Consider the following 27,668-nt stretch of genomic DNA (forward strand, 5'->3'; position numbering starts at 1 on the left):
TTGCTTTATAACGACACAGATGGAAGTGGTCAGTATGATAAGAACATGTGAAGAGAAAGCAGAGACCCATGCAGCTGTACGGTGTCATCTTCGTACCATAAAACTGAATTATGTGAACAGGCTAAACTTTTACATTCAATGTTAATAATGGAAATTATAACGATTCAGAATTCGCAACTTTTTTATATGGATTGAAGTGTTTGTACTGAAAATGTATTTTAAAAAGTTTAAAGAGTACTTTGCAATCAATACAAACAAACAAACAAACAAACATAAAGGGAAGGATTCACAAGCAACGAAGAAGACTCAATGTTGTTCATATCCACAATTCACACACATCCTACTCCTAAAATAAAAATAGCAAATTTCTGTAGAAGATATTGCTTCAAAGGTTTACAGGTGTGCAACAGATAGGATATCTACATGCGATATAAATATATATTAAAGACATTTAATTGAGCTCAGAAATATCCCTGAATGCCAGACACTCTGTGAAGACGCTCACAACACACACCGCTCTCCAAACACCAATCAGAGCAAACCGAATTATAAGGTAATGTAAAGATTTGGAACAGACACGGAGAGACGCAACTAAAAACCAGAGTAGATTAGAAAGTTATGTGGCCCTGAAAGTGGATTAAAAAACTGGCAGAATATCTCTGCGTTGTCAGAGATAGAAAGCAGAGATGAATCCTAACCATGTTCAGGCCATCGGGAAAAAAAGGAAGACACTCAAAAATCATGGCAACACAAAGAAAAGCCAACACGTGGAAGACAGAGATGCTCTTCCTCCTTCAATGTAAAGCTCTCAGTGAAATAAGGAATATTTTAAATATACTTTACATCAAATATTTTACTATATAATACACCCTCCCAGCAGTAAATCAATCTGATTAAGAGACGTGTGGATTTATTTTAACGGTCATCTTGTAGACTGTAATTTGTGGTGCTGTTGAACTGCACCGGGTTATACTGAAAGGGTGTTCCTAATATTTTGTCTCTCCCATTTAAATGAATTGGATTCAGAATAGGTCTGTTTACACACACAAGGAATTTGACTCCGGTTGTAACTTGCGCTCAATGTACAAACATATAAACAGACATAAATAGACAAATAAGACAAAAGTGGACATATTTAAAGATAAAACAATGGTGCAATTGTGCATAGTGCAAATAAAAGTGTTATTACAGAGAAATAGGGTTGACTAAATATTAGGAACACCTCTCAGTATAACACAGTTTAACAGCACCACAAATTACAATCTACAAAAGGACCATTGAAATGAATCACCGGAGTAAATATTAACTGGACATTATGATCCTTATTACCTGTGAGCTAATCGTTGAGCATTGAAAGATTGTGGAGGATTATACTTCACCTGTCAAGGGTTTTAATGTTGTGGCTGACTGTGTAAAAAGCTTGGTGATATAGCTGTGTATTTATTCATATTACTGTTGTTGTGTTACTGCCCAAATATTTACCAATAAAGCCGTTTTGAATGAAAAGATTATGGGATTTCTTTTGAAGAACTGCTCATAAAAGGTAAAGTCATGATGCCGGGAGTGAAAAGAGATCAGAGAGTGATCCTGACAAAAGCACAATAACTGGATTGGAAGTGTTTTGCCTTTTTTTGGTGCTTTTTTTTTTTTTTAAAGCTACTTGTCCAGTTATTTTCAACTCAAAACCCCCCCCGGTGTGTGAAATAACACCGGGCGGTGCATGAATTTCAACTAATCCCCTCTTCTTCTGTGGACCCCCCCCTCCCACCCCCACAGCCGCGTGAAGGAACCCCTGAAGGAGCCCAGGGGCCCCCTGCAGCGGCGGCGGCAGCAGCAGCAGCAGCAGCAGCACCACTTGCAGTCAAGCAGCGGGACTCCAGGCTCTCACTTCCCCAGCTGCTGACGTCAGCTGGCAGCCTGGGCTGTGCTCGCCGCTCCGGACATAGCGCCGAGAAAAATGCTGCTCTCCGTACCGCCAAGGGCAGGAATCAACCCATACAACGGCTACAACAACAGAAACAGCAAAAAGGTAAAGGCTTCGGGGCCTTTCCCCGATCTTCCTCTTTGTTCAACCCTGCAGGGCAACACGCCCGCGTCTGTCGCGACACACACCAAAAAAAAAAAAAAAAAAAAAAAAAAAAAAAAAAAAAAGAAAAAGGAGAGAGGGGCTTGTGACAGTGAGCTGCAGTGTCCTTGAAAAGCTAAACGTACTGAATTTAACTCCGGACTTTGGTGGAGTGAATGTTCCGGTAACGGAGCCGCCGGGCTCAGCGGTGTGTTCTCGGTGGGGGGATTCGCTCGCGCTCGCTCCTGTCACGCCGGACGCCCTCTGTGTGTGTGTGTGTGTGTGTGTGTGTGTGTGTGTGTGGTTTTTTATTTTTATTTTTTTAAATTTTGTAGTATTTTGTGTTGCGCGAGGCTACTACAGTCCCGGTGAGGATGTGGATATGGCTCTGCTCACTCATTTGAAAAAAGTCAATGGTGGAGAGCAACTTTTGTGGGTAAGTGTGCCGTGCCGGGATAGCGCGTCCCCGGCTGGATGTGTGTTTGTGGAAGTGGGGGAGGGAGGAAGGACGAGCGCAGCGCAGCGCAGCGCAGCGCAGGGAACATGTTACAAAATGAATTGTGCCTCCTCTTCCTCCGCGGATCTCCTATCTGCTGTTAAATCAGGTCTTCATTGTTGCGCTGCCGCTTAACTTAACAAAGTTTTCCCCCTTTTTTCTTTTCTTTTCTTTTCTTTTCTTTTCTTTTCTTTTCTTTTCTTTTCTTTTGCCTGGTTTCCCATCTGAAAGCGGAATATGCCCCACCCCTAAAAAAAAAAAAAAATCCCACCACACCATGATGACTACATTCCCAGAATTATGAATCGCGCTTTTTCGTGGCTGCAACTCACTGTTGACATTGACACTTCTGGAACCAATAAGGACTCAGACAATTTGTACGAAAAAAGCAAATTAAAAACCGTCATTACTTCTCGGGTTTATAATATTCTGCAGGCAAAGTTCGTTTTCAGAAAACTTTTTGCTTCTAAAAGTCCATTTTCCTTCACATGTGTCTCCTCTGTGATGTTAAAGCTCCTTTCTTCTGCATGCTACGGTTTTTAAATTCATTGGCTCTTTCTTAACTTCCTCCCCGTCTGCTTTTCACAGCTGTGAGCTCCTGAACTCATAATTTTAAAATGTGTATTGACATGTTGCCCGCCTGAGATCTGGGCGGCCGCCTGGCTGCTCATCCTCCCAGAGCTGATGTCAACACTTGTGCTTGTCTGAGGAAAACAGCGCTGCCTTTAATTTGTTTTTGTTTTTTACCCACACTCACAATTTGAGCGATGTTGAATATATATTTCTGTGCAGCTCTTTGCTGCAGGTCGGGCTTCATTTTGGAGGCTATTTCCCAAAGAACCTCATTTATAGATCACAGGAAACGACGAAGATGTTAAATGTCACCGTTTATGAAAAATAAAAAAGCTGGGCAGTCGAGAGCGTCAGCACTTCATTCTTTTATATCGCTCATTTTCTGGCAATATGTTCAATATAACTAATGTTTGGTACAATATGTAAAACTAACGTGGCAGTTTATAACTACTCTACTACGTACAGGCGACGACTTTGACAATAGATTAGTTGCAGGCAAAAATTTGGAAAAAGTTTGCGGCATTTCTTTGTAGTATTTATTGTCAAAATGCTTAACGTGTTCATGGGAAGTTGAGATTTCCATTTTTGTAATGTTTCATAAGAACAATCGACAGATTAATAATGAAAATAATGTGTCGTTTTCGCTCTAGTTTTAGCAAATAGTCGTTTTTCTGTAGTTTTGAAGATCCGTTGTTGTCATTGCATCATCAGAAGGAGAACGACGCCTTCATCGTTCTTCTTTTTGATTTTAATTATTGCTATTTCTAGTAATGTATTGGGCTTAGTATTCAATGTATACAGGGGTCTTGTACACACCACAGATGTGACAACATAACAATAATAATATTCTCATCTGCCGATCATTTTCTTTGATGAATCGATTCGCTGTTCGGTGGTTAAAAAGTCAGAAGATGGTGAAACATGTCAACGGGTGTTTTTTTCCCAAAGCTGGAGGCTCGTCCCGATACTCAGTTTATCTTCACGGAGGATTAAAGGAACCAGAAAATATTCACAGCTGCAATTTTCTGTTCGGCTCAGTCTGTCGTCATGGGAATAATTCACATACAAATAATGAATGTAAAAGAGCGACGGAGATGGTGGGAAACGTTTGATGCTTCGGGGGTCCCGAGCTCCTTTATTTAAAGTTCACACAGAGGTCAAGTTCCTGCGTTGGGATTCTGAACAAGTCCTGTCCTCTTCCTCCTCTTCATCCTGTCGTTGGGCCGTATACCTGAGCCACAGGAGCACACAAAGTAAAAGCCTGCGTGCAGAATAAACCCGGTGAAGGGTGAGCAAAGCGCCCTTTGTGTGCGCGCGAGGTGACTGCGGAGGCCGGCGACTGAAAAGGCGTTGGGTTTCTGTTGTGCTCGAAGCCAGCTGCTCCTCCCCTGACTCAGCACCTCATTTCCTCCCTCAAATAAATAGAATTAATGTTCTCAAATCAAATTTGGTCAGTTTCCGTGTAAAGCTTCCTGGATGGAAAAATAACAGGAGGCGGCTTGTCCCTCCTTAAGGTATCACGGGTCTCGGTCGGGGCCTCGCCGAGAGGCTTATTCCTCCACTTGTCATTCAGATTTTTATGATCTCTTCTTGGCGGGAGTCTTTCTCAACAAACCTCGACTTAACTGCCGTGACGTAAAGCTCCGGATGCCTCGGCACAGACTCCACGGAGTCAAAGCACAACTACAAATGAAAAGACATGAAAGAAAGAAGCTGGCTGGATTCGATTGGACGAAAAGGGTCGAACTAAAAAAGGTCTCGGGCGGCAGGAATAAAGCGTCCCGATGCTTTTTCTAAAGTTGTCTCTTTAAACTCCGCAACCTTTCAGACGTTAACTCTGAGGGAGACCGCTGCACGTGACACAAGTTGAAGTTTTGGAATTTAAAGTGATGCTTCAAGTTCAAAAATATTTGTAACCTTGATGGTTAATAAAGGAAAAAATGTCCCACATAAACACGTTGCTCAGAATAAACAGGCTGATTGGTGAAATGTTTGGTCTGTTGTTAGCATCAATTCAGTGTTTGCAACAGTCACGTGCAGAAAATGGTTTGTCTCGCCAAAAGAAAGCAAACAACAAATTGTTAGCAGAAAGCAAATAATTGTTGGTCTCGATAAATTCACATCCAGCTTTGAATGGAAGTTCCTTCCCAGTAAGCGAGTTGTTTGTAAATGGAGTCCATGCAGGGAATTTGAAAGCAATCGCAGTTAATGAACACAAATTCAAGATATCTTCGCAATATTCGCGGCAGCTTGCAATTTTGCAGAATTCAGGCGATATTTCAGCGATCAATGTCGTCAACAGAAAAGTTTTACGCCGTAAAGTCGGCTTTCAAAACAACACTCGCTTTATCAACAAAAATAAAATCCTCTTTCACAATCGGCACGAGTCTGCGGAGAAAACCGGAACGAGCGCGGAAACCGGAGGTGGTTTGTGGGAAAAGAGCTCTTCTCATTAAAATGAGGAACGCTGTGTGTTATATTAGTTTCATTCACACTTCAAGTTGAGAGACTTTATAGAAACCTTTGTTGCAGTCACAGACCGTCTCTTCTGGAAAGATACGTCACATTTTTATCACTTTGAGCCTCGTGGCTCAGTAAAGTTAAACGAACTCAAACATTGTTGTCATGTGCAACATGATTATAATCAAAAGAAATCATTGCATGTTACTTTTGATCAATTAGTGCTTAAAAAAATGGAATTTCTTTTCCTCGACTTTCTGCAATTTTACAGCAACATTTCTTTTAATGCAACAATCACAAAAAACTCAGCAAAAAACATTTCTATGTAGCTGGGAGACCTTAAGACGTCTGACACGAAGGAGCGCTGACGTGATTGATCACGACAGCACCTACAGTTCGTCAAACACGATTCAAGCCCGAGCGAGCGGGTTCTCCTGTCACACCGACGGGACCCAAACCGGCAGGTCCGCGCTGGACATGTAAAATGAAGTCAATCTGACACCAGCGTAAAATGAAAAATCATCATCAGCGTTGTCTTTTAAACATAAACCAGAAAGCGTGACACTGAATACAAAAGCCGCGAGGAGCAAAGGAAGCGTCGTGTACTGGACCTCATTCATTTATTACCGCACTTTCTTGGATTTACGTTCAAAACAGAAGTTTCTCGAAACCACGACACAAAAAATTAGACAAAACAAAGGATTGAGACTCTGACACGTATTTACATTGTTGCTGCTCTTAAAATGAAAAGTTAAGGTAATAAAAAAACAACAGATAACGCAAACGTTTTACGGTTAAAGGTCTGATATTAACACTGAATTAAATCAGATAGTCACATTTTGCTGTCCACGATGACTCCGCTGCTTTGCAATCTTTTTGATTTGGTTTTATTTACTTATTTCTGTTTCACAGCCTCATTTTCACTTTGTGTTCCCATCGAGCAGTTCTCATTAATCCCGTTTCCAGCAAGCAGCAGGCAGCTGTTATCTGCAAACAAACGAGCTGCCCAGACCCGAACGGCTCATAAAGACCAAGATTAAAGTACGTATCGGTGGGATTAGAGATGTCACGATACCTGAAACCTGCTCGTCTCAACTAATACTGTTTGAATTCTACGACTCTTGATGCCAAATTCTACACCGTAGAATTAAATGATGGCCAAATGATGGAAAAAAGAAGCTCGTATTTCAACAAAAAGCTGCTGCACACACACACACACAAACACACACACACATACACACACACACACACAAACACACACACACACACACACACACACACAATTTTGACAGACAGTCTGTTGAAGCAGCATCCAGTTTGAGCTCGCGCTACGTTAGCCTCAGATAGCATTCGCCTTCAGGAACTCTGTTTTGTGAAGCATTCATGTAATAAACAGTTCCTCCAGGATTTCACAGGTTTTTTTCTGGTTGTTACGATTAAAACATGCTTGATTTTGAAGCAGATTTTGGTAAAAAATTGCGCTGTAATTTGTGGAGTTTTAAGAGATTTTTTGCGATTACAATTGCGGAAAAAACCCCAACGTACATTTCCCACTGACGGTGAGAGGAGGGAGAGCAGAGCCTTGCTGATTGTAAATGAGGAGTTGTTGATAAAGCGAGTTTGGACTTTATATGTCGTAATACTTTCAGCAGAGTTTCCGTTGACGACGCTTTGTGCAGACAAATCGCAGGAATTTTGCGAGAACGGCTTCAAATTTCGCAGGTTGCTTGAGTTTGCGTTAATCGACAGGACTGCGACGTCCTGAAGGAACTGGATGACACACTCGCTGTCCGACCTGCCGACAGACCCGGATGTCCGTCTCTGAGATGCTCGGATAAGTTTGAGTTCCTCCTTTGGTTTCAAACGCTGACGCTGTTTCCATTCTGACTTTGGATCGTCGACAACTTTTCTGTCATTGTCGGGCAGGAATGTCAAATATCTCCAAACGTACGTGTGAAGCGGACCGGTTGCTGCACCTACAAATGCTGCAGTCATTCCACATCAGTTTTTTTACTGTCTGGTAGCTTCAGGCTTCGACCTTCCTTCTCCTTCGGGACCATAGAAAAAACAGTATTGTCACGTTTTCAGGATTTTGACATCGAATCGGTACCAAATTCAAAACGCCTCTCGTAACGACTGGACCTGAACCTTTTTTCTCTGAAATTTAAAATCTGTATTCATCTCGGGGAAATCATTTGTATGAAAACTTAACATCTGGCCGGGGAGATTGTGGCACTTGAAAATGTAGTCAGCGGGTCAAAGTGTGATTAAACGATTGCCGGTGTTATAACTGCATTTATAAAGAAACTGTGTCCTGAATCCTGAATTATCTGAGGCTGGAAAAAAAAACAACAGTTCCTGTGTGTACGCGAGGTGATTAACACGTATCAGATAAACTCATAAATGCACGATTATGACAACTTAACAACCGGGAGTAGATGACAGCGAGCGTCCTGTGTGTGGAAGCAGCTGTTGTGCTGCAGTGAGTCTGCCCTCTCTGAACTCTGCCGTACAGTCACCTTTGTCCTTCTGGCCCTTTGTCAGGTATATGTTTATCTTCCTCTTTGTTTACTGCGTCAGATGTTCTGGCCCGCTCCCCAGTTTGACTGCCAACTGCGCGAGCCGGCCGAGGTGAACAGGTAGAGAGGGAGACAGAGTCCTTGGAGAAAGCACAGCTGTCAGAAACCCGATGCCAAAGCGCTGCAGCGATGCCAGACGCTGGCTGTGTCTCACATTCTGTTCGATCTGGAGCTGAGCTGAGCGGGCCGGTGTCGGCGGCTATCCGTTTCCAAGCTCTCGGGCCCCCTCGCCACCCGACCCCCGCCTCTAAAGGCACGCGTGCGCGCGGCACATGCGTGCGTCAAGGTGCGATCGAGGAGAACCTGGAGACTAAAAGGTGCCTTCAAAGAGACGAAAGGAAGGGGAGGGCCGGAGGCGGCGAGGAAGGAGGACGGAGCAACGAGTCTGGACGTGAGTTCGGTGTCGCTGTCACCTGGTAGGAATGCAGCGCTCGTCATTCAAACGGCTGCGTGATAAGATCAGGAGCAGACGCAGAGGATTTCCGCCCCGTCCGCCATTCTGCAGCTTCACCGGGAGCGTGCGTTCTGACCGAAATCGAAATAGAGACCTCGCCGGTGCGTTTTGTAGTCGTCATGGTGACACAAGCATTACGACAAATGAACTGTCAAATTTGACTGCGTGTGATTTTGATGGACGAGCCAAACGCCGAGCGATGCGGTAGCTCGTCCAAAACGTTACTCGCTGCTTCAGAAATGGAGATTCTTAAGTCTTGAATTCCCATGACTCCTTTTCCTCCGTCGATGCGGAGCGGCAGCTCGGCGGCGTAATTCTATACAAGCCGCCGAGCTGCTCGGTCGGCCGGGGGAGGACATAAATCTGAGCGTTAGCGTGCGAGTCGGCGAGCTGGTCACACAGTTATGGCTCTTTCCCGCCTGTAAGGAAAGGACAGGTGCTTCAGGAGGGGAAGCAGGCAGGACGTGGGAGGACGGGCAGGCCGGAGCAGACCCCCCAACAGGCAGGAAGTCAGCGGGTCAAACTCGGGTCAGCAGTCCTGCAGGCAGAGACGGCGATAAAAACACAGGTGGAGCGAGACTCGGGAGGGTTGATGGAGACACGGTGGTCACACCCCCGTCAGCGATGTACAGGTGTGTGGGTGGAGGATATTTCTGTGGGTACGAATCTATCGGAAGACAATCTGACTTTGGCCTTCGAATCGTCGAACATTAAATGCAGGCGCACATTTGTCCTATTTTAGAGGTGAAAGACGGTGTTAAGTACCAACAACACTTCCCGCCAGCTTCCAGACTCTCGATGTAAGTTGACGTAAACTTTGAGGATTTGGTTTTATTTATAGAAATGTGTGACCCTAAAAATAATCCAGTGATATTTCAGGTCCAGGAGAGGAAGAGGAGGAGGAGGACGAGCAACGCAGCTTCAGGGCTTCAATCTAAAAATGACAGAAATAGCCTGAAAGGTGATTACAGGGCAGAAAATGTTGTTTCAAGCTTTTGTGCTTTAAATTTGGGTAATTATGTTTTGTAAGCAGTTTAAAAATCATATCATAAAGGAAGCACTGCTTTGATGGGAAGGTTAGAATTTACCATTGTGCTGTTTTACATGTAGATTGAAGGATAGCTGACAGACTGAGGTAGAACTGAACCACAAAGTGTTGTTAAATTAAAGTTTGAATTACCTTTGTAATTGTTTAGTGGTGTAATGAGGCCACTTCTCTAAATAAACCTGACAGAAAGTCACTTTCTTGAATACCAATTTGTTCTTCACCGAAGTTTGCGTAATTACTGACTGGTTTGTCTGTTAAAGACTTTTAACCCGTTATTAGCTCAGATTACTTCCTAACAAATTTTGTTCTTCAGTTTCCCAGAAAAAAAAGAAAACTTGTCATGGATAACATACATCACTCAATTATTTTTTTTGTTTTTTTTTATGCAGCTCCTTGAAGAGTTTTTGAATCACGTGTGCTAAAATAACAGTACAAGTGTGCATTCCTGTGTGTGTAGGTTGGTGATTTAAGGCGTGTTGCTCGTGGTACCGGCTGGAGCTCTTCTTTCATTCACAAATTAGCTGCTTCCAGAAGCGTATTCATCAGGAATGACGCTGAGACGAGAAGGACGAGCGGCTGCGTGATGTGTTCGCCCGGCAGAATGTCAACTGAAGTGACAAAAATCAACAAGTCCTTTTTTTTTTTTTTTTTTTAAAGAATACATGATTAATGCTTCATTTATGATTCAAATTTACAAGAAGGAGACAGTCGAAAATATAATAATAAAAAAAAAAAACTAGGGCTGAAACTACCGATTATTTACATTATTGACTATTTTCTTGATTAGTCAGAGTTTTCCAAACCTGCAGCCAAAAAAAATGTCTGGATTCATCCCGACCAGAAGTCCACAAACAAAAGTATTCACATTTGAGAAGCTCGGACAAATATCGATTATCATCATTGTTGGCGATTGATTTTCTTTTGATTCACTAATTGATTATTCGACTAATTGTAAAAAAATACAAATTTCAAATTAATGCAGTAAAACTCATTTGTTCTAAAAAATTATTACATACAACTTTTGCTGAAACTGTCAAAAATATGTTGCTTTTTTTGTAGGCAACAGTTTTCTGTTGTCACTTTGGAGAATAGATATTTACGTTGATATCGGTGTTTCGTAGTTTCTTAAAATGACTAAAGTATCTCTGATTTCTTAAATTGAACTGGAAGCACGACTGAAAATCGAGTCTGACGTCCGAGTCGCCGTGTACCTTCTGCTGTTTGTGCCTTTGTACTTGAGGACGTGTGTAAATATCACTGGAATTAACGATAAGAAAGAAGCGAGCGCACACACACACACACACACACACGCACACACACACACACACACACACACACACACACGCACACACACACACACACACACACGCACACACACACACGCCTCTTTTTCTTTTTTACTGTGAGCAGGTTTTACCTCCATCTGACCAGCCGAGCATGAAAAAAAACAAAACCAAAACATGCAAACAGCACTGCAGCGGAGGATCATCCTCAGAGGACCGAGTCTGTTGTTGTTGAGGCTGCTGGTGGTGTGTGTGTGTGTGTGTGTGTGTGTGTGTGTGTGTGTGTGTGTGTGTGTGTGTGTGGAGGGGGGGTCAGAGGGGCTGTCTGAGAGCCTTATGGATGGTGTCTAATTAGCGGGATTGGTTGATTTCGCTGGTGGTCCCGGTTGGACCGTGTCTTCCTGCTGGGCTTTTCCCAAACACCACCAGGTTGATCAGTGACCCCTTCCTCTCTCGTCAAATGAACCCATTGTCCTCCTGTCGGCTCCGTCCAATCAGCCTCTCAAAAGAGGCCTCGCAGCAGCACTCCGCCGAGCCGGGAGGGAGGGAGGGAGGGAGGGAGGGGGAGCATATCTGCTTTAATTTCCTTCCTACTCCTCCCTACACTGAATTAAAGAAATGTAGCTGTTAAATTAAGGTGATTGAAGTCATTTTTCTCACCGCGAAGAGACGCAACGTGATCCGGTCTCATGTGCTGCTATTTATTGCCTCCATCTGATTTAGAAAAACAGCCACAACGTCTATTCCTGGAGAGTTCTTGAGAAGGCAAAGTGATAATGAAACCATATTTATTCCATTAAACTAAATGCATCTGCACGGTTACACAATCTTTGGTTTGATGTCTCCGAGGAGAGCCTCAGGTCCCGCAGCGAGATGAGATGATGCACGGGTTGTTGCGCAACATCCTTTTGGTGCGCCTGGTGGTGAGTCACCGGCTAGTTGACTGCTGGAGTTTACAACTAGTAGTCACGGGCACTTCATCCTCAGAGATGGATGAAACACAACAAGCCGAAGTAAGATACGAGGAAGAGGTCGCAACAGGAAGTCCTATTATTTATCTTTAGCATCATGGCCCTCAGGGTCTCGGTAACTACTATCTGAGAGTTTAACGACAGATCGCAGTGTTGAAGTTCAGGACGAATAGAAGTTGGAGCAGATGTGCGTGATTCATTTAGAAATATCTGCTTTTTATCAACGGAGAGAAGACTTTCACTACAAAGCTGTTAACATCGAGTCTATTATTTAATCCTACATCCTGAGACTAACTAAATGTTGGTCTGAGATCTTTACGTCTTTGGTTTTTCACCGCAGGATTTTTTTTTTTTTGTGTGTGGTTCCAAAAAAGTAAAAAAACAAAAACCCAACATTGAGAAAGCATAAGAGGCCCCTTTTCCCGATGTGGAGAAGTCGGCCAAGAGGTCCCACATTCCCCGCAGAAAGCAGTATTGCCGAGTGTTGACATGAGGGCTGTATGATATCATTTTTCGCAGCTCCCACATAATAATCTGTTTCATTCAGGATTACTTTCCATCTCTTAACAGTCCTTTTGAGTTTTTCACACTTTGAATAAAAACATCGCTGCACTCGTCCGGTGTTTTTCCGTGTTTCAGAACGTCGAGTGTTTGGGGAAATTATTTCTGTTTGCGTTTCGCTGCTCGCACGCAGTAAAAGTAACTTGTGTGTTTCTTTCTGGACTCAGCAGGCCTATGTGTCCTCCGGCCACCAGATGGCGCCCCCCAGTCCCAACAGCAACAGCAGTGGCGGGGGAGGGGAGCAGCTGAGTAAAACCAACCTGTACATCCGCGGCCTCCATCCGGGCACCACGGACCAGGACCTGGTCAAACTCTGCCAACCGTGAGTGATCTTCTAGCTGTTGAGCGAAAACACAACATGAGCGAATAAGTGACACAATTGGTTGCTGCAACTTCCTGTGTCAGTTTCAAATTAAAAGCCCTCGTGTCAAATTAAAAGCTCGCTTTCCTTCGACGGCCTCACTGAAAGGTTGTTTTTTTGTAGAAGCAGCTCAGTGAGGTGAAGTTTGGAAGACTTTGACCAGCTGACTGAGCCTCGGGGACTCCTCGTCTTCACTCGCAGACATCTTTTTAAATGAATAACTTGACACTTCGGGAAATATGTTTATTCACTTTCTTGCTAAGACTTTGGAAAAATAAAAAAATATTCCACTGTCATATCCGTCAGTATAATATGAAGCTACAGCCATGAGGTGTTCGATTTGCTGAGATGACACTGAAAGAGGAATAAATCTGGCCTGACTCGATTCCAACAGCTACATCTCAGTAATTAACGTCTTGTTTATAACATTCGTACGCGTACAGTACGAAATAAAATGGAAAATAAAAGTGGCCATGTAGACATAACGTAACTATTTGGCAAACAAACACTTGGCCCCGGGACTTCCTGGAGTCCTGCTGTTGTGATCAGCATTAAGGAATAGTTACACAATGTCATTTGAGTTTTTTCTGTGAAGTGTCAGATGCTAACGAGCGACGTCGGAGGAGCTGGTTTCCAGATCTTTGCACTTTGAACGGAGCCGTGCTAGCTGTGAAGCTAAGATCATCTTTACACCGAGCTAAGCGAGGCTCGTTGCTTTCTAAAGGAATGGGAGCAAATAATATTTCCCAAAATGTTGAACGATTCAGGTTCAATAACACGTGCAAAATATGCCTGCTTTATCCCGGTTGAATATAAATACCAGCTCACAAACAGGCCAAAAGTTTAACACGTCGGAAGGATGAAAGGAGCGTTTGATGGTTTTCAGTTTCGGATGTCAGATGTGGTTGAACGAGGTTTCACAATTGTTTTTTTAGAAAGTCAAACTTTGCTTTTAAGTTGAGTTTTGTGTGCATTGTCTCTTATCTCTTTACAGTAAACTAGATTATAGTCGGAGCAGAGCCGGTTGAACTTTCCACTCTGCCGTACCAGGAACCGGTTTTCTTTAGATTAGTTATCTTTGATGCTAATTTGTAGAAAACGATGACGTAACAACAAGCTGGTCGTGAGCAGATAACATCTGTTGCTGTCAGCAGCTCCGTGTGCTTTTCATCTGTTCAAATCAAATCGTTTACGGACAGAATTTGATGCTCAGGAAAAGGAGCTGCTTCGGCGGTTTGTGAATAACGATGCAGAATTATTTACAACTAAACTCTGAACAAACAGGAAAAATTCTCCACACAAAATGGTTCAGCCTGAGAGGGAAATAGATCAAATGCAAAGAGGCGTGACAAAGACGTAGAGGTGAAGACGGAGCGAAGGGGCCGGAGAAGGGTTCAGCATGTTTCCTCCTCATGTCCTCATTTAACCTTCAGCTCTTTCTGTGAGGCTCAAACGCAGTGAAGTAAGACTTGCCTCGATAGTTCAGCCCTCCAAACACACGCGCACAGATAAAAGGCTGTAATGAAGCACCCCAACAGGTTTTGGCTGATGCAGGTCAGCGCTACGCTACGCTACGCTACGCCACGCGTGATTTGTGAACTTGAGTCACGCATTCGTCATTTCCAGGTTTCATCCGCGGTAACGACACACCTCCGTGGAGACGTATCGGCCATTCCCAACGACGCCGGGCTTTATCGTACTCTGCGCGCCGCTGCCCCTCCCTCGTTACATATTTGTCTTTTACCCTACAAATAAAAACGCTGCGAACTATCAAAGCTACGGAGCACGAACGCATACGTGCTGCAACAATCGGAGAAAATGTGAAATCTGCGGTCGGTATGTGAAACACGGGGAGATTTACAGAGAAGTCATTGTGGAGTGGCAGACAAGTGGAGAGAGGACTGAAGCTGGAGAGGTGGATGGGAGGGAGGGAGGGAGGGAGGGAGGGAGGGAGGGAGGGAGGGCTACTGTTGAGGGGAAAACCTAAATGAGTGTGTGGATGAGAGGGGGGGCGGGGGCGGGGGGGGGGGGGGGGGGGGGCACGGCCTGCTGGGAAAGAATGTCAGACGGCCATATATGGGTTCCGGCTGTCTTTTAAGTCCCCGGCCTCGGCAGCCAGCGCGGTGGGCTGCAGGGCGGCCGAGGTAAACGCAGGGTCACGCAGTTACTGCTTGTTGACCTTTAAACTCCGGCGGGCGTCTTTGTTGGAGGAAAAACATGAAACACGCCTTTTGTTTTTCCTCGTCACGCTTCTGATTAAAAAAAAACCCCGAAAAAAACAGATCAATGGGACTTTAGTCTTTTTTTTTTTTTTTTTTGCGGTTTGGAGGCATCAGCCTAGAAACCAGGAAAGGTAGCGACAGATACAAAAAGCCAGAGTACATTTTTAATCAATAATACACAATAAGACATTTTTCCCTCTTTTCCGGGCTTTCAGGACAAAGTCAGATGATGTAAACACATTAATATCAGGGCGTTTCTGCTGTACAGTCTTAAGGTAGAAAAGAAATGCAACTCACTTTCCAGTTATCGCAAATCACGATGCACAATCTGTTTTCTAAGTCTGACAACCTGAATGGAAAAAGGAAGAATACTACTATCTAAATTATGACCTGGAAAATCTTTCGGTTTCTGGATAAACAAGATAATTAAGTTGAATTTTAGGCCAAATTTTTGTTTTGTGTACATTTATGTGTTTAATTTTGGTTCTAACAACCATTTGTGTTGATATTTTGAACGTTAGACTGTAAGAAATACATAAAATAATCATCCCGAATGCTTCACGACGCTATTCTGACCCACTACATACACAGGATGTACGCTGCGTGTCTTGCGTCATCAGTTTTCACTGAGCTTGTATAACAAACATTTCGCTGCTCTTCATGTTTGTTTGTTTTGGTTTTTTTTGATGCTCGGCTATTTTCTCTTCAGACTAAATTTAGTCGCAGGTCACGGAGCACCCTAAAAAGAAAAAAAAGGAAGTAAACTGATTAGAATTTGTCTCAAACGGCTGTTTGTGTACGAGGTCCTCTAAAATAGTTCTGAGGTTTTATGTCAGTGAAAAGAAATCGTTTCTGAAAATACGCCACTGTGAAATGAAACCAGTGCAAAACAGATTTACTTCATTTCTGAGAGAAATTTCTGGTTTTACGGTTCGTCCTCATGTATACATGTTTTAACTTTAGACACTTTCCACATTTTATATTAGAAATCAAAACTCCATTGTTGTTGTATTGTTTACTGCTATTCACAAGTAGTAAACAGCACAACATCAATATAGTTTTGATTACCAATATAACCCCATAATAAAACTATACGATGTTAAAGATTTCGAAAATATGTTTACGTTTGTGCTCAGGCAAACTCACAGATTACATATAAACTCAATTATATTAATCCTGAGTATATATTCATCCCTAACTTTGTGGCTGTTGGATGACATTTGGAAACTATAAAACCTAACCGATGCAAAGTTCATCTGGCTCTGCATGATCAATTATTTTTGATGTAATTCAATTCAGTATTTACTGGGAAATATTTGACTGTTATTCAAAAACGACACGGAAACACAGAGAGAAAGACTCACAACAGGAACTCAACAAACGCCATCTAACCATGAAAACCGCCTGAAGAGAAGCGTGTCTTCATCTGTCCTCGAGAGGACGGCAAGTCCAACATCTAACTCACTTCGTCTGGTGACAAACCACACTATTAATCTGTCGATGTGTCCTCTGCTCGGGTTGAAAGTCTGTGAGTAATTGTGGTAGATTTCGTATCTGTTAGTTTTACCTGCCTACGTTTTCACAACGAGTTGCACACAAAACTTTTTCTGACGCCTGCAGTCGTCTTTAAATGTTTCGGCTGTTTGAACTAAAGCATCGAATCCAATCGGGACCTTGTGAATTGGAATTGAATAGATTTGGAAAAATCGGTGGCAAAATCCAGCCCTAATATTTTTTTTTTTGTATAAGATTAATTGAATTGCATGATAGTAAGATAATGAAGTTAATGCACAAATCCAGTTATGTCTTATTCTGTTAGCCGAAGTGTAGAAATGTATTTATATATAACTATATATATATATATATATATATATATATATATGTATATATATGCATCTGTTGTTGTTGTGCAGAAACATCCATGGTCAGGTTGTGTTTGCACCAGGAAATGAGGAAATAGATAATAATAATGAGGTCACAAAGTTTTGGCATTAAGCTTGGAGCCCGGGTGGGATCCGAGCCGTCGTGACTGTCTGAGTCATCCTGTTGAGCGGCCAGCGACACACGGCGGGAGTGTAGGACCCTGCGGTGCGCTGCGTTGCGAGGGTGGAAAAAGCAAGAGAGAGGGAAGTGGTGGGAAGGAAGGCGAGCTGGAGGGGTGAAGCGTCGGGTTACAGTGTACATTCCGCCCAGACGCCATGTCGCCCAAACAGACGAACACCAGCCTCCCTCGCTGGCTCGATCCACCAGACGAGGGCAGCTCTAATATACTGGAGCGCTGATGCACCGTCTCCACGTCTTACACAACACCTCATCTACTGCTTTTCAGGGAGATTTTTTTTTTTTTTTGGAATAAAGCATCAATGACAGATTCTGCTCTTTTTACCGGTCGGCTCCCTGTCGTGTGTTTCTGTCACGTTTGACACATCCTGTTCCTCCTTTTTTTGTTTGCAGAAGGATCAAGCAGAGAGTGAAGCTCCCTTGAAAGTCAATATATCTCGATTTGCGAGTCAGACATAGCTGGTGACAACACTTTTAAAGCTTTATCGGAGCCCAAAATACCCCCAGAGCAGAGCTGTATTTAGGAGAGAGGTGTTTGTGTGTCAGTCTTGGTAAAGACAGGGCTGGAACAAATTGTTTTTGGCCCCGAGGTGCCGTCTCCTGTCTGTCGAAAACAACACCAGGGAGTTACTGTACAACCGGCAGACAAAGACAGGACGGTCGACTGCACGAAGGGGTGTGCGTTCGTGTTAACACCTGTCACGCAGCCGGAGGAAATGTGGAAGTATTGGTCTGCATGTTGTGGCAGCGGATTCACCTGACCTGTCATTGATCCTGTTCTCCGTCTTCCTGTCTGTCTCTGAAGGTACGGCAAAATCGTGTCCACCAAGGCCATCCTGGACAAAACCACCAACAAATGTAAAGGTGAATCATGCTTTGTGGTTTTCTTTTTTTTTAAAATTTAAATTCAGAGCTGTCATGATGATTCTTCCTGATTGTTGCTGTTATTTATTCTGTAGGCTTTTGGACTGTTTTGGTCATTTTGTGAAATACGCTGATTTTCTTTCTTGCTGAGAGTTACGTGAGAAGATCTTCGTCTTCCTTTGCGCCAATTGCGCCTTCAGCCGAGCTGGGAATTGGAAAAGTTCAGCGAGACAACAAACATGGCCGTCCTCTGGAAAGCTGCTGTTTCCTTGTAGCAGAATACAGAAAAGAGACAAACGATCTCGTCACCGTCCAATAAAACCAACGCAGGAATCAACGGTGGACGTTATTTGAACACTACATTTGATTTATTATTGTTAATAACGTCTACGACAGCTCGCCAGGCTAATAACCAAGTCGGGCTATTTGAGCTCAGCTTTCGGTGCAGGTACATTTCTTCCTTTCACCACATTCGCTGCCACGTCAAGCAACATCAAACCTACTTTTCACAGCTCAAATAAAAACCGACATTCAGGTGTATTCTCCCACTCAGGACATTTCTCACTTCCCAGTTGCTCACGAACGCCCCATAAGCTAAGCTATCTGCCACCTTGCGTTAAGCTACATATTTGGCAGACAGGTGTGAGACCAAGTCTTCATCTTCTTGAGTAACTCTCAGTGAGAAAGTTAGAATTAAAACATATATAATGAGGGTGACTAACGAGATGACACGAATGTCTTTGTTTTACAGGGTATGGCTTCGTGGACTTTGACAGTCCAGCAGCGGCACAGAAAGCTGTTACAGCTCTGAAGTCCAGCGGGGTCCAGGCTCAGATGGCCAAAGTAAGAATCAGACGGCTCTCGATCAGCTCTGTTCAATCAATCAATCAATCAATCAATCAATCAATCAATCAATCAATCAATCAAACTCTTATTTTTATAGCACTTTTCATCCATGTTCGTGCAGGTCAAAGTGCTTCACAGATAATTGACAAGCTACAAAAACAAAACTCAACATGAACAAAGAAAAATAATAAAAGCTATTTAAACCATTTATCTTCCCTCCGAGTTCCCCGTCAGGTTTCATCGGCCTCGTTTGGCCTCTTTTTGATCTCCAAAGAGACATTTGCTAAACTGACCGTGAACCGTCTCCGTCTCTCTGCAACACTCGTCCTCTCTGTCATGTAAAAGCTAAACTGTCCCATGCACTGGCCTGATTGGCAGCAAGGTTTCTGTCGGAAAATGTGAAAAGCATCTTTTGCTGTTCTGTGGAGGTGTGTGTTCTGTTCTACTTTATATTTCTGCCACGGAGGAAAAGTTGCATGAAAAGCTTCCGTCAGATTCAGACGAGACGAGTTGCGAGCAGAAATAGTCTCTTTGTTGATGATGGTTTTTTTCAGTCCTGTTTCTTTTGTCTCCTGTTCCTTCGCCCCCCTCCCCTCCCTCCCCCACGCCCTCATCTCTGTACTGTGTATGTTGCTAACCTGCTCCCGTTGTAGCGCTTGTTCTGAGCTCTTTGTCCGAGTGTCTGCAGTCAAAGCAACTCTTGTCGGCCCATTAAGCTGATCCCTCCGGCTCTCGGGCTCCCCATTGAGGGAGCCCAGGGGAGGGTGCCGCTACGCCCACTGTCAATGGGACAGCCACAATGAACTGGCATTGTCCACCGTCTGGGCCCGGGCCTGGGGCTGACACCAGCACTTAATACACTCCACCCCAGTGTCCCGGCCCCCCTACCACGTCCCCGCTGCCCTGCACCCAAACAGACCCGCTGCAATGTAACACCAGGGGCTCCCCATCAGCCCAGTCCGAGACGACTGTAATGGATCCACGCTGCCAGCTGACCCGAACCGGTCCGCTGCAACTAAACCCCGAGTCTAAGTTGACCGCGCCTCCCCCGTCGGACTGCTACTCAATCCCACGGATCTCTGCAAGTGCAACCGGACACCAAAACCTGACAGACAATGTGTGCCCGGCGAGAGGTGTTGATAACGGCCATATAAATCTAAATATACTCGAGAGGCTCCGGGTTATTTCGGGTCAGAACGAACACGCAGTCGTCAAAAGTCTTAAGTTTAATATCAGGTGCAGTTCCACCTGTCGGCACCTTCACCATGGCGACTGCACGGTGTTGTTCCCAAACACAGTCAGCCTCGCAGTCCTCAGAGTCTGCTGCGTCCCTGAACGGGCCACCGGGCCTCCGGCGAGCCACTAGGGAGCTGCCTGCGTCGGGCCGGGGGAACAATGGCACGGTTAAAAATAGATCCCTTGTTCCCAGCACCTCCCGGTTCAAACTCAGACGTCACACGAGCCGGCCGATCTGCTAGCAGAGACACGCCTTAAACAGCCGAGGCTCACCTCGGGCCTGGAACGACGACGACGACAACGACGACGACGACAAAAATGCTGTGACAGCTCAACAAATCCCATCCACGACAACACGTTCATATCTCCAACAGCATTGGTTTGAATATGATTATTGTGTAACTTCTCTCGAACACTATCAGTCTAATGTGACCTATGACCTCCTGCAGTGTGCCAGTGTTACATAATGGCTCAACAGAAAATAGGTTATCTCCTCACCAGGTGGTGCAGGTAATTAGTCTCCATTAAATACAGTTGTTGACGCACCTTAATGCCATAAATACTCAGATACTATAATAACAAATACCGTCACATCGACACCTCTGTTAAATCTGCCTGCCTGTGTGTCTGGATACCGGCGGTCCTGTCCTGCTGTTGGCTGTTTAATTTACATCTCTTTAATGTGCAATGAAAAGCTTTATTACTTGTGGGCAATGATAGAGATAAATGTTATTTTGGAGAAAGAGAAGAGCCTGTTAATCGCTAATCTGCCTCCGACTGCTTCCTGTCCTGTTAAGTCGCCTCCTTCTGTACCAAATATTAACCTTTTGAGCCACTAATTCCTCCCGCCCTCCCTCTGCTCTGCTCTCTGTTTTCCCTTCCCCTCTTCGAAGCCCGGCCTCTTTTCTCTCGGTTGCCAGGCTCCTGTTGCTCTGTGAACTCTTTAACTTCATGCCTGGCTTCCTGTCTGCTTCTGCAGTCGCTCTAGGTTTCACTTTCAAGCCAGTGCAATGAAATACGTCTCTGAATCATCTCTCTTAATTTACTTGCAGCCATTAGGAGCTCTTAATTAGAGAGAAAATCGTTCTTGGAGACAAAGTCATATTTGCAGATGGCAGAATATTTAGCGTCCATGTGGTTTTTGCATGGCTGACAAATTATTCAGGGTTTTAGTTTATTGTTCAGGCACTAAAAATCTTTATCCTCATTTTGGTGGATTACAAAATGATGCACGATGTGTTGCACAGATATGATGAAGCATTAAAGTGCAGAGAGCAGTGGCAGGTGTTTACGGAAAGATGGGTCAAACCGCTGCCTCCACAGAAATGTCTACTGTGTGAAAAACCAAATGCATTAGAAAAGATGTCTGGGAAGTGTGCTGAAATAAAAGCACCGGGCTTCCAGGTTTGTCCTTCATTAAGACACAAGCAAGCTGCTGAGTCATGAAAAGAACCAGCGCCGCATCTCTTCATTTAGACCGTAAAAAGATGTGTTTTTTAATGCAGCAACAGGAGCAGGACCCCACCAACCTCTACATCTCCAACCTGCCGGTCTCCATGGACGAGCAGGAGCTGGAGAGCATGCTCAAGTCCTTCGGCCAGGTCATTTCTACACGCATCCTCCGAGATGCCAACGGGACCAGCCGCGGTGTCGGATTTGCCAGGTCAGACTGAAAACACTGAAACCAATAACAAAACGAGCCCGTTTAATTACTCCTCAAGGGGGATTGAACTGATCTTTGAAATTTCAGGATGGAGTCCACAGAGAAGTGCGAGGCCATAATTCAGCATTTCAATGGCAAATTCATCAAGACTCCACCGGGAGTGCCTGGTGCGTGATGTGTTTGTTTTCATGTTATAGAAACCTGATATTGTTGTTGTTGTTGTTGGAGTGTTTCTTTGTTCCCCGCTGCGATCTCTGAACTCACTGTCCTGTTTGATCTGTTGTTCCCTCAGTGCCCACGGAGCCCTTATTATGTAAGTTTGCAGACGGAGGTCAGAAGAAGAGGCAGAACCAGGGGAAGTATCTGCAAAACGGAAGACCCTGGGCGAGAGACGGCGATACGGTAACACGGCAAATTACAAACTTATTATTCTTTAACTTAACCCACAGTTTATTCTCTCTTGGATTTCTTGAGGGAAATCACAGGAAAAAGAGTTTTTTGTTTTTGCTCGCGAACTGTTTGAGTGCACCGGTGTTTGTATGACCTCACTGGTTCTGAATCCTGCGTATTGTTTTCCCAGGGAGGAATGACGCTTGCCTATGACCCCACAGCTTTACAAAATGGGTGAGTGGTATGCACGGACTGACTGAAAACAGTCCCAGCCCTCCAGGAAATAAACACAGAACCTGAACTCTGGTAAAAGATCGCCCTCTGCTGGCCACCGCAGGAATGCAGAGATAGTTAGAGACATACTGCAGATTGTTGACACGGTGCTGCTGTCCTCATGTTTCCGTCTCACTTTGCTCTGTCCGTTCGGTAGCTTCTACTCCTCACCTTACAGTCTGGCTCCAAACCGGATGATTGCTCAGACGTCCCTCTCGCCCTACATGCATTCTCCTGTCTCATCCTACCAGGTGAGACATTTTTTCTTTTTAAAAAAAAAATCTGCACAAATGTGAATAATTCATTATTTGTTGCTTTTCCGTGCTCGTCGTGTCCACATTATGTGACATGCGGGATGGACTTCTACCTTTATGTCTTCTCTCTCTGCCAACTTGCAAACAAGTGGCGATCAAGAGTTCCCAGACCGGTCCTGTTGAGTGCGAAAGGAGCGCAGCACCGAGATGTGAACGGAGCAGGAGGAAGCAATAACCTCCACAAATAATGATTCCAAGTTATGCTGCTTGATCAACATCAGCAGCTGAGTTGCACATGTTTTTGTGACCACTGGTTCTGGTGCATTTGTAATCTCTCCATGCACCTGAAACCTGAGCAGAAATCACACGCTGAATATTGTGTGAAATCTTTGGGGGACAGAAAAAAGCAGCAGGGAGCCAAATCCAGCGAGTAGGGCCGGTGGGGAGTGACGATTGTGTCGTAACGGGTGAGAAACCTGCACATTTTCAGCGTTGTCATATCGGAGAGCCAAAAGGTCACGGTAAAACGGTTTGACCCCGAGAGACAAATTCAAAGAAACCCAACCTGGCTCCTCTCCTGACCTGATTTGCTTCTTCAAAACGTGGAATCCTCACTCATGAATGTTGTAGCATCTCCGTGCACGTCAGAGTGCCGCTTTAGTCTCTGAACTTCTGGATCCACCGTTATACAGACCGGTAGGTCTGCACAGGTGTGACAATGATGGCTCGATATCATTAAGTGTCAACAAAAAGAAAGAAGTGGAAGATTAGAAGAGATTTCAGATATAAAGACGTGTTCCCTGATCCACAGGTACACAGCCCGTCCTGGATGCACCATCAGTCATACCTCATGCAGCCAGCTGTGAGTATGCTCCCTTCATTTACCCTCGTTTCTACTCAGACACCTCTTGAGCATAAATGGGATGAGATAGCGCCCAGTCTGATTTGCATTGACCATATTGACCACAAACAAAGAGAAGCCGTCTCTCTGCTGCTGTTAATCTAAATTTAAGTCCACGTCTCCCACCAGCTTCCTGAAACACTTCAGGTGTCGACATTTGAAGTGGTTTTTTTTTCTTGTTGTAAATGTCCCTGAATGTTTTGTCGCTTTGTCCGTCAAGGCTTCGGTCTTAATCCACGATGTAACTAATGGAGATGTACACACGGAGCTCAGTGTAAATGAAAGTGCTAATGGTGCTCATCATTGATTTCACTAGTGTCATGTGACTGAATGGTGGTGACTCACGCTTTGTGCCTTCACAGGGTACAGTTCTTACCCCGACGATGGATCACGCCATGTCCATCCAGCCCACGTCCATGATGGGACCTCTCGCCCAGCAACTCAGCCACCTGTCTATGGGCAGCACGGGCACAGTCAGTACACACACACACACACACACACACACACACACACACACACACACACACACACACACACACACAAAGTTAGGGACAAGAAATAATGAAAGAATGGCCTGCTGTTCTATCATTAAAAAATATATTTAATATGAATGCAAAAACATTTTCACAATTCCACTTGGTTTTCTTTTTTTTTTTTTTTTTTTAAATAGAACAACTAAGTAAACAAACTAAAAGATATCTTTATAAATAGCTCATCAATTCCACGGTACAACACTGCAGTAAGAACGTACTAAAGATGAATATTAGAATCACAATTCTCCTTTGAATTGGTGTAATAGCTCAACTTTAACTTTCACAGGCACCACAACTAAAAATCACACAGTTCAAGTGTTCATGTCAAATACTTCACATGTTGTGTTTCCTCTCTGCAGTATATTCCGGCCAACACATCTATGCAGGGGACCTACATCCCCCAGTACACCCCAGTGCCTCCCTCCAATGTCCCAGTAGAGGTATGTATAGTGCAGAATACTGTCCAGACATGTAGTTCGGATCTATATAGGTTTCTCCATTAAACAACTGAAAGAGCTTTTTTTAGCGATTTGTTGTTTTTGGGCAGAAACCTCCCAGTCTGTGATGTTCAGATCCTGCAGCAGGACCTCTGAGCCGGCAGGGAGTCCAGTCATTTGTTGAAAGGTGGAGCTCAGTGATAGTGGTGGGAGCCGCTGGGATCAGCAACACAGTGAATGAGGAGAAGGTTTCTGAATGGGGAGAAGCCCGGCAGTAGGTCAGGACGTCAGGCTGTGATTGGATGGATGAGAGTAAATTAGAAGCAGGAGAGGAAGAGGTTGGTGTCTCTAAGTAATAAACTTCAGCCAAATACTTGAATTAGGTAAAAATAGCTTGTTCAGCTTGTGTTGGAGTGAAGATGTCCCGCAGGATGCACTGTCTGGTTTAAGTCAACAGATTCCAGATGTAAAACTTCATCTTTGGTCGTTGCTCATCGCATAAAAGCACGAGACATTCATTTCTGAGGAGGAAAAAAAAAGCTATTTGTCGTCTTCTGTCTAACGGCCACATTGTGATGAATTATTAAGTTGCTAAACCTGCCTTTTTCTTTTTGTTTTTTGCAGGAAAATGGTGGTCAACAGCAACAGGTTGCCATGGAGACTCCCGCAGAACACACAAACTACTCATACCAACACACCAAGTGAAGCTAAGGTAGGACGGAGAACATTTCTCTGCAAAATCACATTTACTGTATAAATATGTTTTTAAAGTGTCAAAAGGGGCAAATAATAAGCAGCGCGACTGACATTACAAATGGCGTAATAAATTCCCACTACGAAGCTCAAGAAAATACTGAAATTTCTCATTATTAATCTGCTATATTGCAAGAAAAGTATTGGAGATATAATCAGTAAGAAGTTTAGCATTTTGACAATTTAAACAATAATTTGTTCCAATATGTAAAATGCCTCATTTAGTTAATTGTGTACAGCACGAAGACATCTGCAGTCATCTTGTGTTTTCTGAACTATGCTCAGTGTGTGTTGAGTCATTGCTGGGTTGTGTGTCATTGCTGGGTTGTGTGTCATTGCTGGGTTGTGTGTCATTGCTGGGTTGTGTATCATTGCTGGGTTGTGTATCATTGCTGGGTTGTGTGTCCTCCGGCTCCCAGCAGGATGGGGCCGAGGGCACCACGTGAATCTCATCAAACAGGATTCAGCTGGACGAGATCTGTGCTCCGTACCATCAACAAGCACCCGGACTTGAACATGGATAACAAAAGGAACACGTGTGAATGCCTGTGTGTGTGTGTGTGTGTGTGTGTGTGTGTGTGTGTGTGTGTCTCTCTGTGTGTCTGTGTTTGTTTGTTTTTTTTTTTTTTTAAAAAGGACAACACTTAATGTCATTGGACTTTTCTGCTCACATCCTCAAGAGTTGATCAACCAAAGGTGGGAATCTTCTTCAGAGAAGTTTTGATCTATTTTGATAACTGAACAAAAGAAGTTAAAAAAAAATATATATAAAAACGTAAAAAAAATATATATAAAAACGTGGGAGAGGAGGAAAAGGCACAGAGCATTATTTTTGTGCACGTAATATAACAAATTCTTATTTTTAACAAAGCATTCTGGACGTCTCAGAGTGATTCAAGGAAGAGTTGAAACACAATGTGTCTTTTATTTTTTTGTAAAATATGCAAACTCTTATTTTTATTTCCTGATGTCTGTTGTCTGACATTCGATTTTGCAGCAGCCGGGGCGACAATTTGTACAGATTTCAAACCTTACACACTTTTGCTGGTCTGATGTGTCGAGTCATGCTAACCGTGGGAGCTAAACCGTTTAAAGCTACTTCTGCCTGTAACTGCTGCAGAGATTTCTATTCACGCACAGATGATGAAAACATCGACTGTTTATAGTTTAGTCAAATTATTATTATTTTTTTTTTTTTTTACTTTAAATCATTCTTTCATAAGTGAACAAAAGACAATCAATTATTTATATTTATATTTGAATTATAGTTCTATTTTTTAGAGCTTTTAGCTCATCATACATTTATAGAAAAGAAGTTATTTAATACTGTCGTCTATAAAGGCAAGATGAAATGGACAAAAAGATCACATTATGAACTCTAATATTTGGTTCATTAAGATAATTCTTGAGTTTTTCGATGGTTGGATGACAATCCATTTCAAGTTCCTGAAAATAAACCATAAAAATGAGGCCTGTTGACACTAAAAGTCCCGTTTTGTTTTGAGGTAACGCGACGTTACGTCCCCGTCTATGAGAAGTGGTTTTAAGCGGTTTTGTTGTGGCGAACCATGAGGTATCAATAAATTCATCCTCTCGACCGTCGAAGGGACGAAGCGAACATGCTTTAAGAAATGAATAGTTAACTTACCGAGAGATTATGTGTACAAAGAACAATACAGTCACTTAATTAAGACGTAGTTTAGAAAGAGAGAGAGAAAAAAAAAAAAAAGCAATGAGGAAAATCAAACGGAAGACGGACAACATCCCTGAGAATAATTTGTCTGATAGGAACGGGAGCTGGAAGTCTTTTTTCTTTTTCCAATGCTGCTGTCACCCGAGTTTTAATCTGTCAGTGATTTTTAGTTGGTAGAAAGTTAAATGTCTTTTTTGTTTTCCTTTTGTCTGTCACTTGAAAATCTTTGAGCTAATTTGCCTTATTTTTGATGAATTAATCTTAGAAGTAGATTTTAGCTTCTTTATTTTGTTTTCTTTCTTTTTGTATAAATCGAGAGTAGGTTGTTGTTTTTTTCTCTGTGTTACAGATTGATGCTGTTTTTTGTTTGTTTGTTTTTTTTGGGGGGGGGGGGGGTGGGGGGGTTGTTGTTTTTTTGTGCACATCACGTTTTCTTTTCACACGAATTTCCGTTCCTAACCGTCTGTCCTGATGTGTCTGAGCGGAGAGCTGAACCAAAAGATTCCCGCTGATGCTGCATCGTCGGTGTCGCGGCTCCAACAGCCTTCCCGTCAGCACACGGAGTGAAACCCACGTCACCGCGTATATCCAAATATGTCGAACTTTTAATTTATACAGACATCAAAAACTGTATATATGTAGATAATAGAAATAATGGTTTTACAAAGGACTGCTCACCAGACCATGGAAG

General features: G+C 43.5%; 1 protein-coding gene across 5 annotated transcripts; it reads left to right on the plus strand.

The window, feature by feature from the left end:
• The first annotated feature begins 1,855 nt into the window (after positions 1-1,855).
• Positions 1,856-27,356, plus strand: rbms2a (RNA binding motif, single stranded interacting protein 2a). 5 transcript variants are annotated; one of them, XM_069155432.1, is made up of 14 exons: positions 1,856-2,029; positions 12,658-12,812; positions 17,940-17,998; positions 18,750-18,841; positions 21,568-21,743; positions 21,831-21,910; positions 22,036-22,145; positions 22,324-22,367; positions 22,564-22,657; positions 23,472-23,522; positions 23,924-24,034; positions 24,454-24,534; positions 25,156-25,243; positions 25,704-27,356. In XM_069155432.1, the coding sequence occupies exons 1-13, from the start codon at positions 1,958-1,960 to the stop codon at positions 25,234-25,236; spliced, it is 1,206 nt and encodes a 401-aa protein (XP_069011533.1). In that variant the 5' UTR covers positions 1,856-1,957; the 3' UTR covers positions 25,237-25,243; positions 25,704-27,356. The 5 variants fall into 5 exon arrangements, with proteins under 5 accessions (XP_069011533.1, XP_069011542.1, XP_069011550.1 ...); XM_069155441.1 differs by having other exon boundaries at positions 25,707-27,356; XM_069155449.1 differs by having other exon boundaries at positions 12,661-12,812.
• Positions 27,357-27,668: the final 312 nt, after the last annotated feature.

The sequence above is a fragment of the Embiotoca jacksoni genome, unplaced genomic scaffold (assembly GCF_022577435.1).
Source record: "Embiotoca jacksoni isolate LCO1_2020_lvr unplaced genomic scaffold, fEmbJac1.0.p SCAF_1, whole genome shotgun sequence".
Taxonomy (NCBI): Eukaryota; Metazoa; Chordata; class Actinopteri; family Embiotocidae; genus Embiotoca; species Embiotoca jacksoni.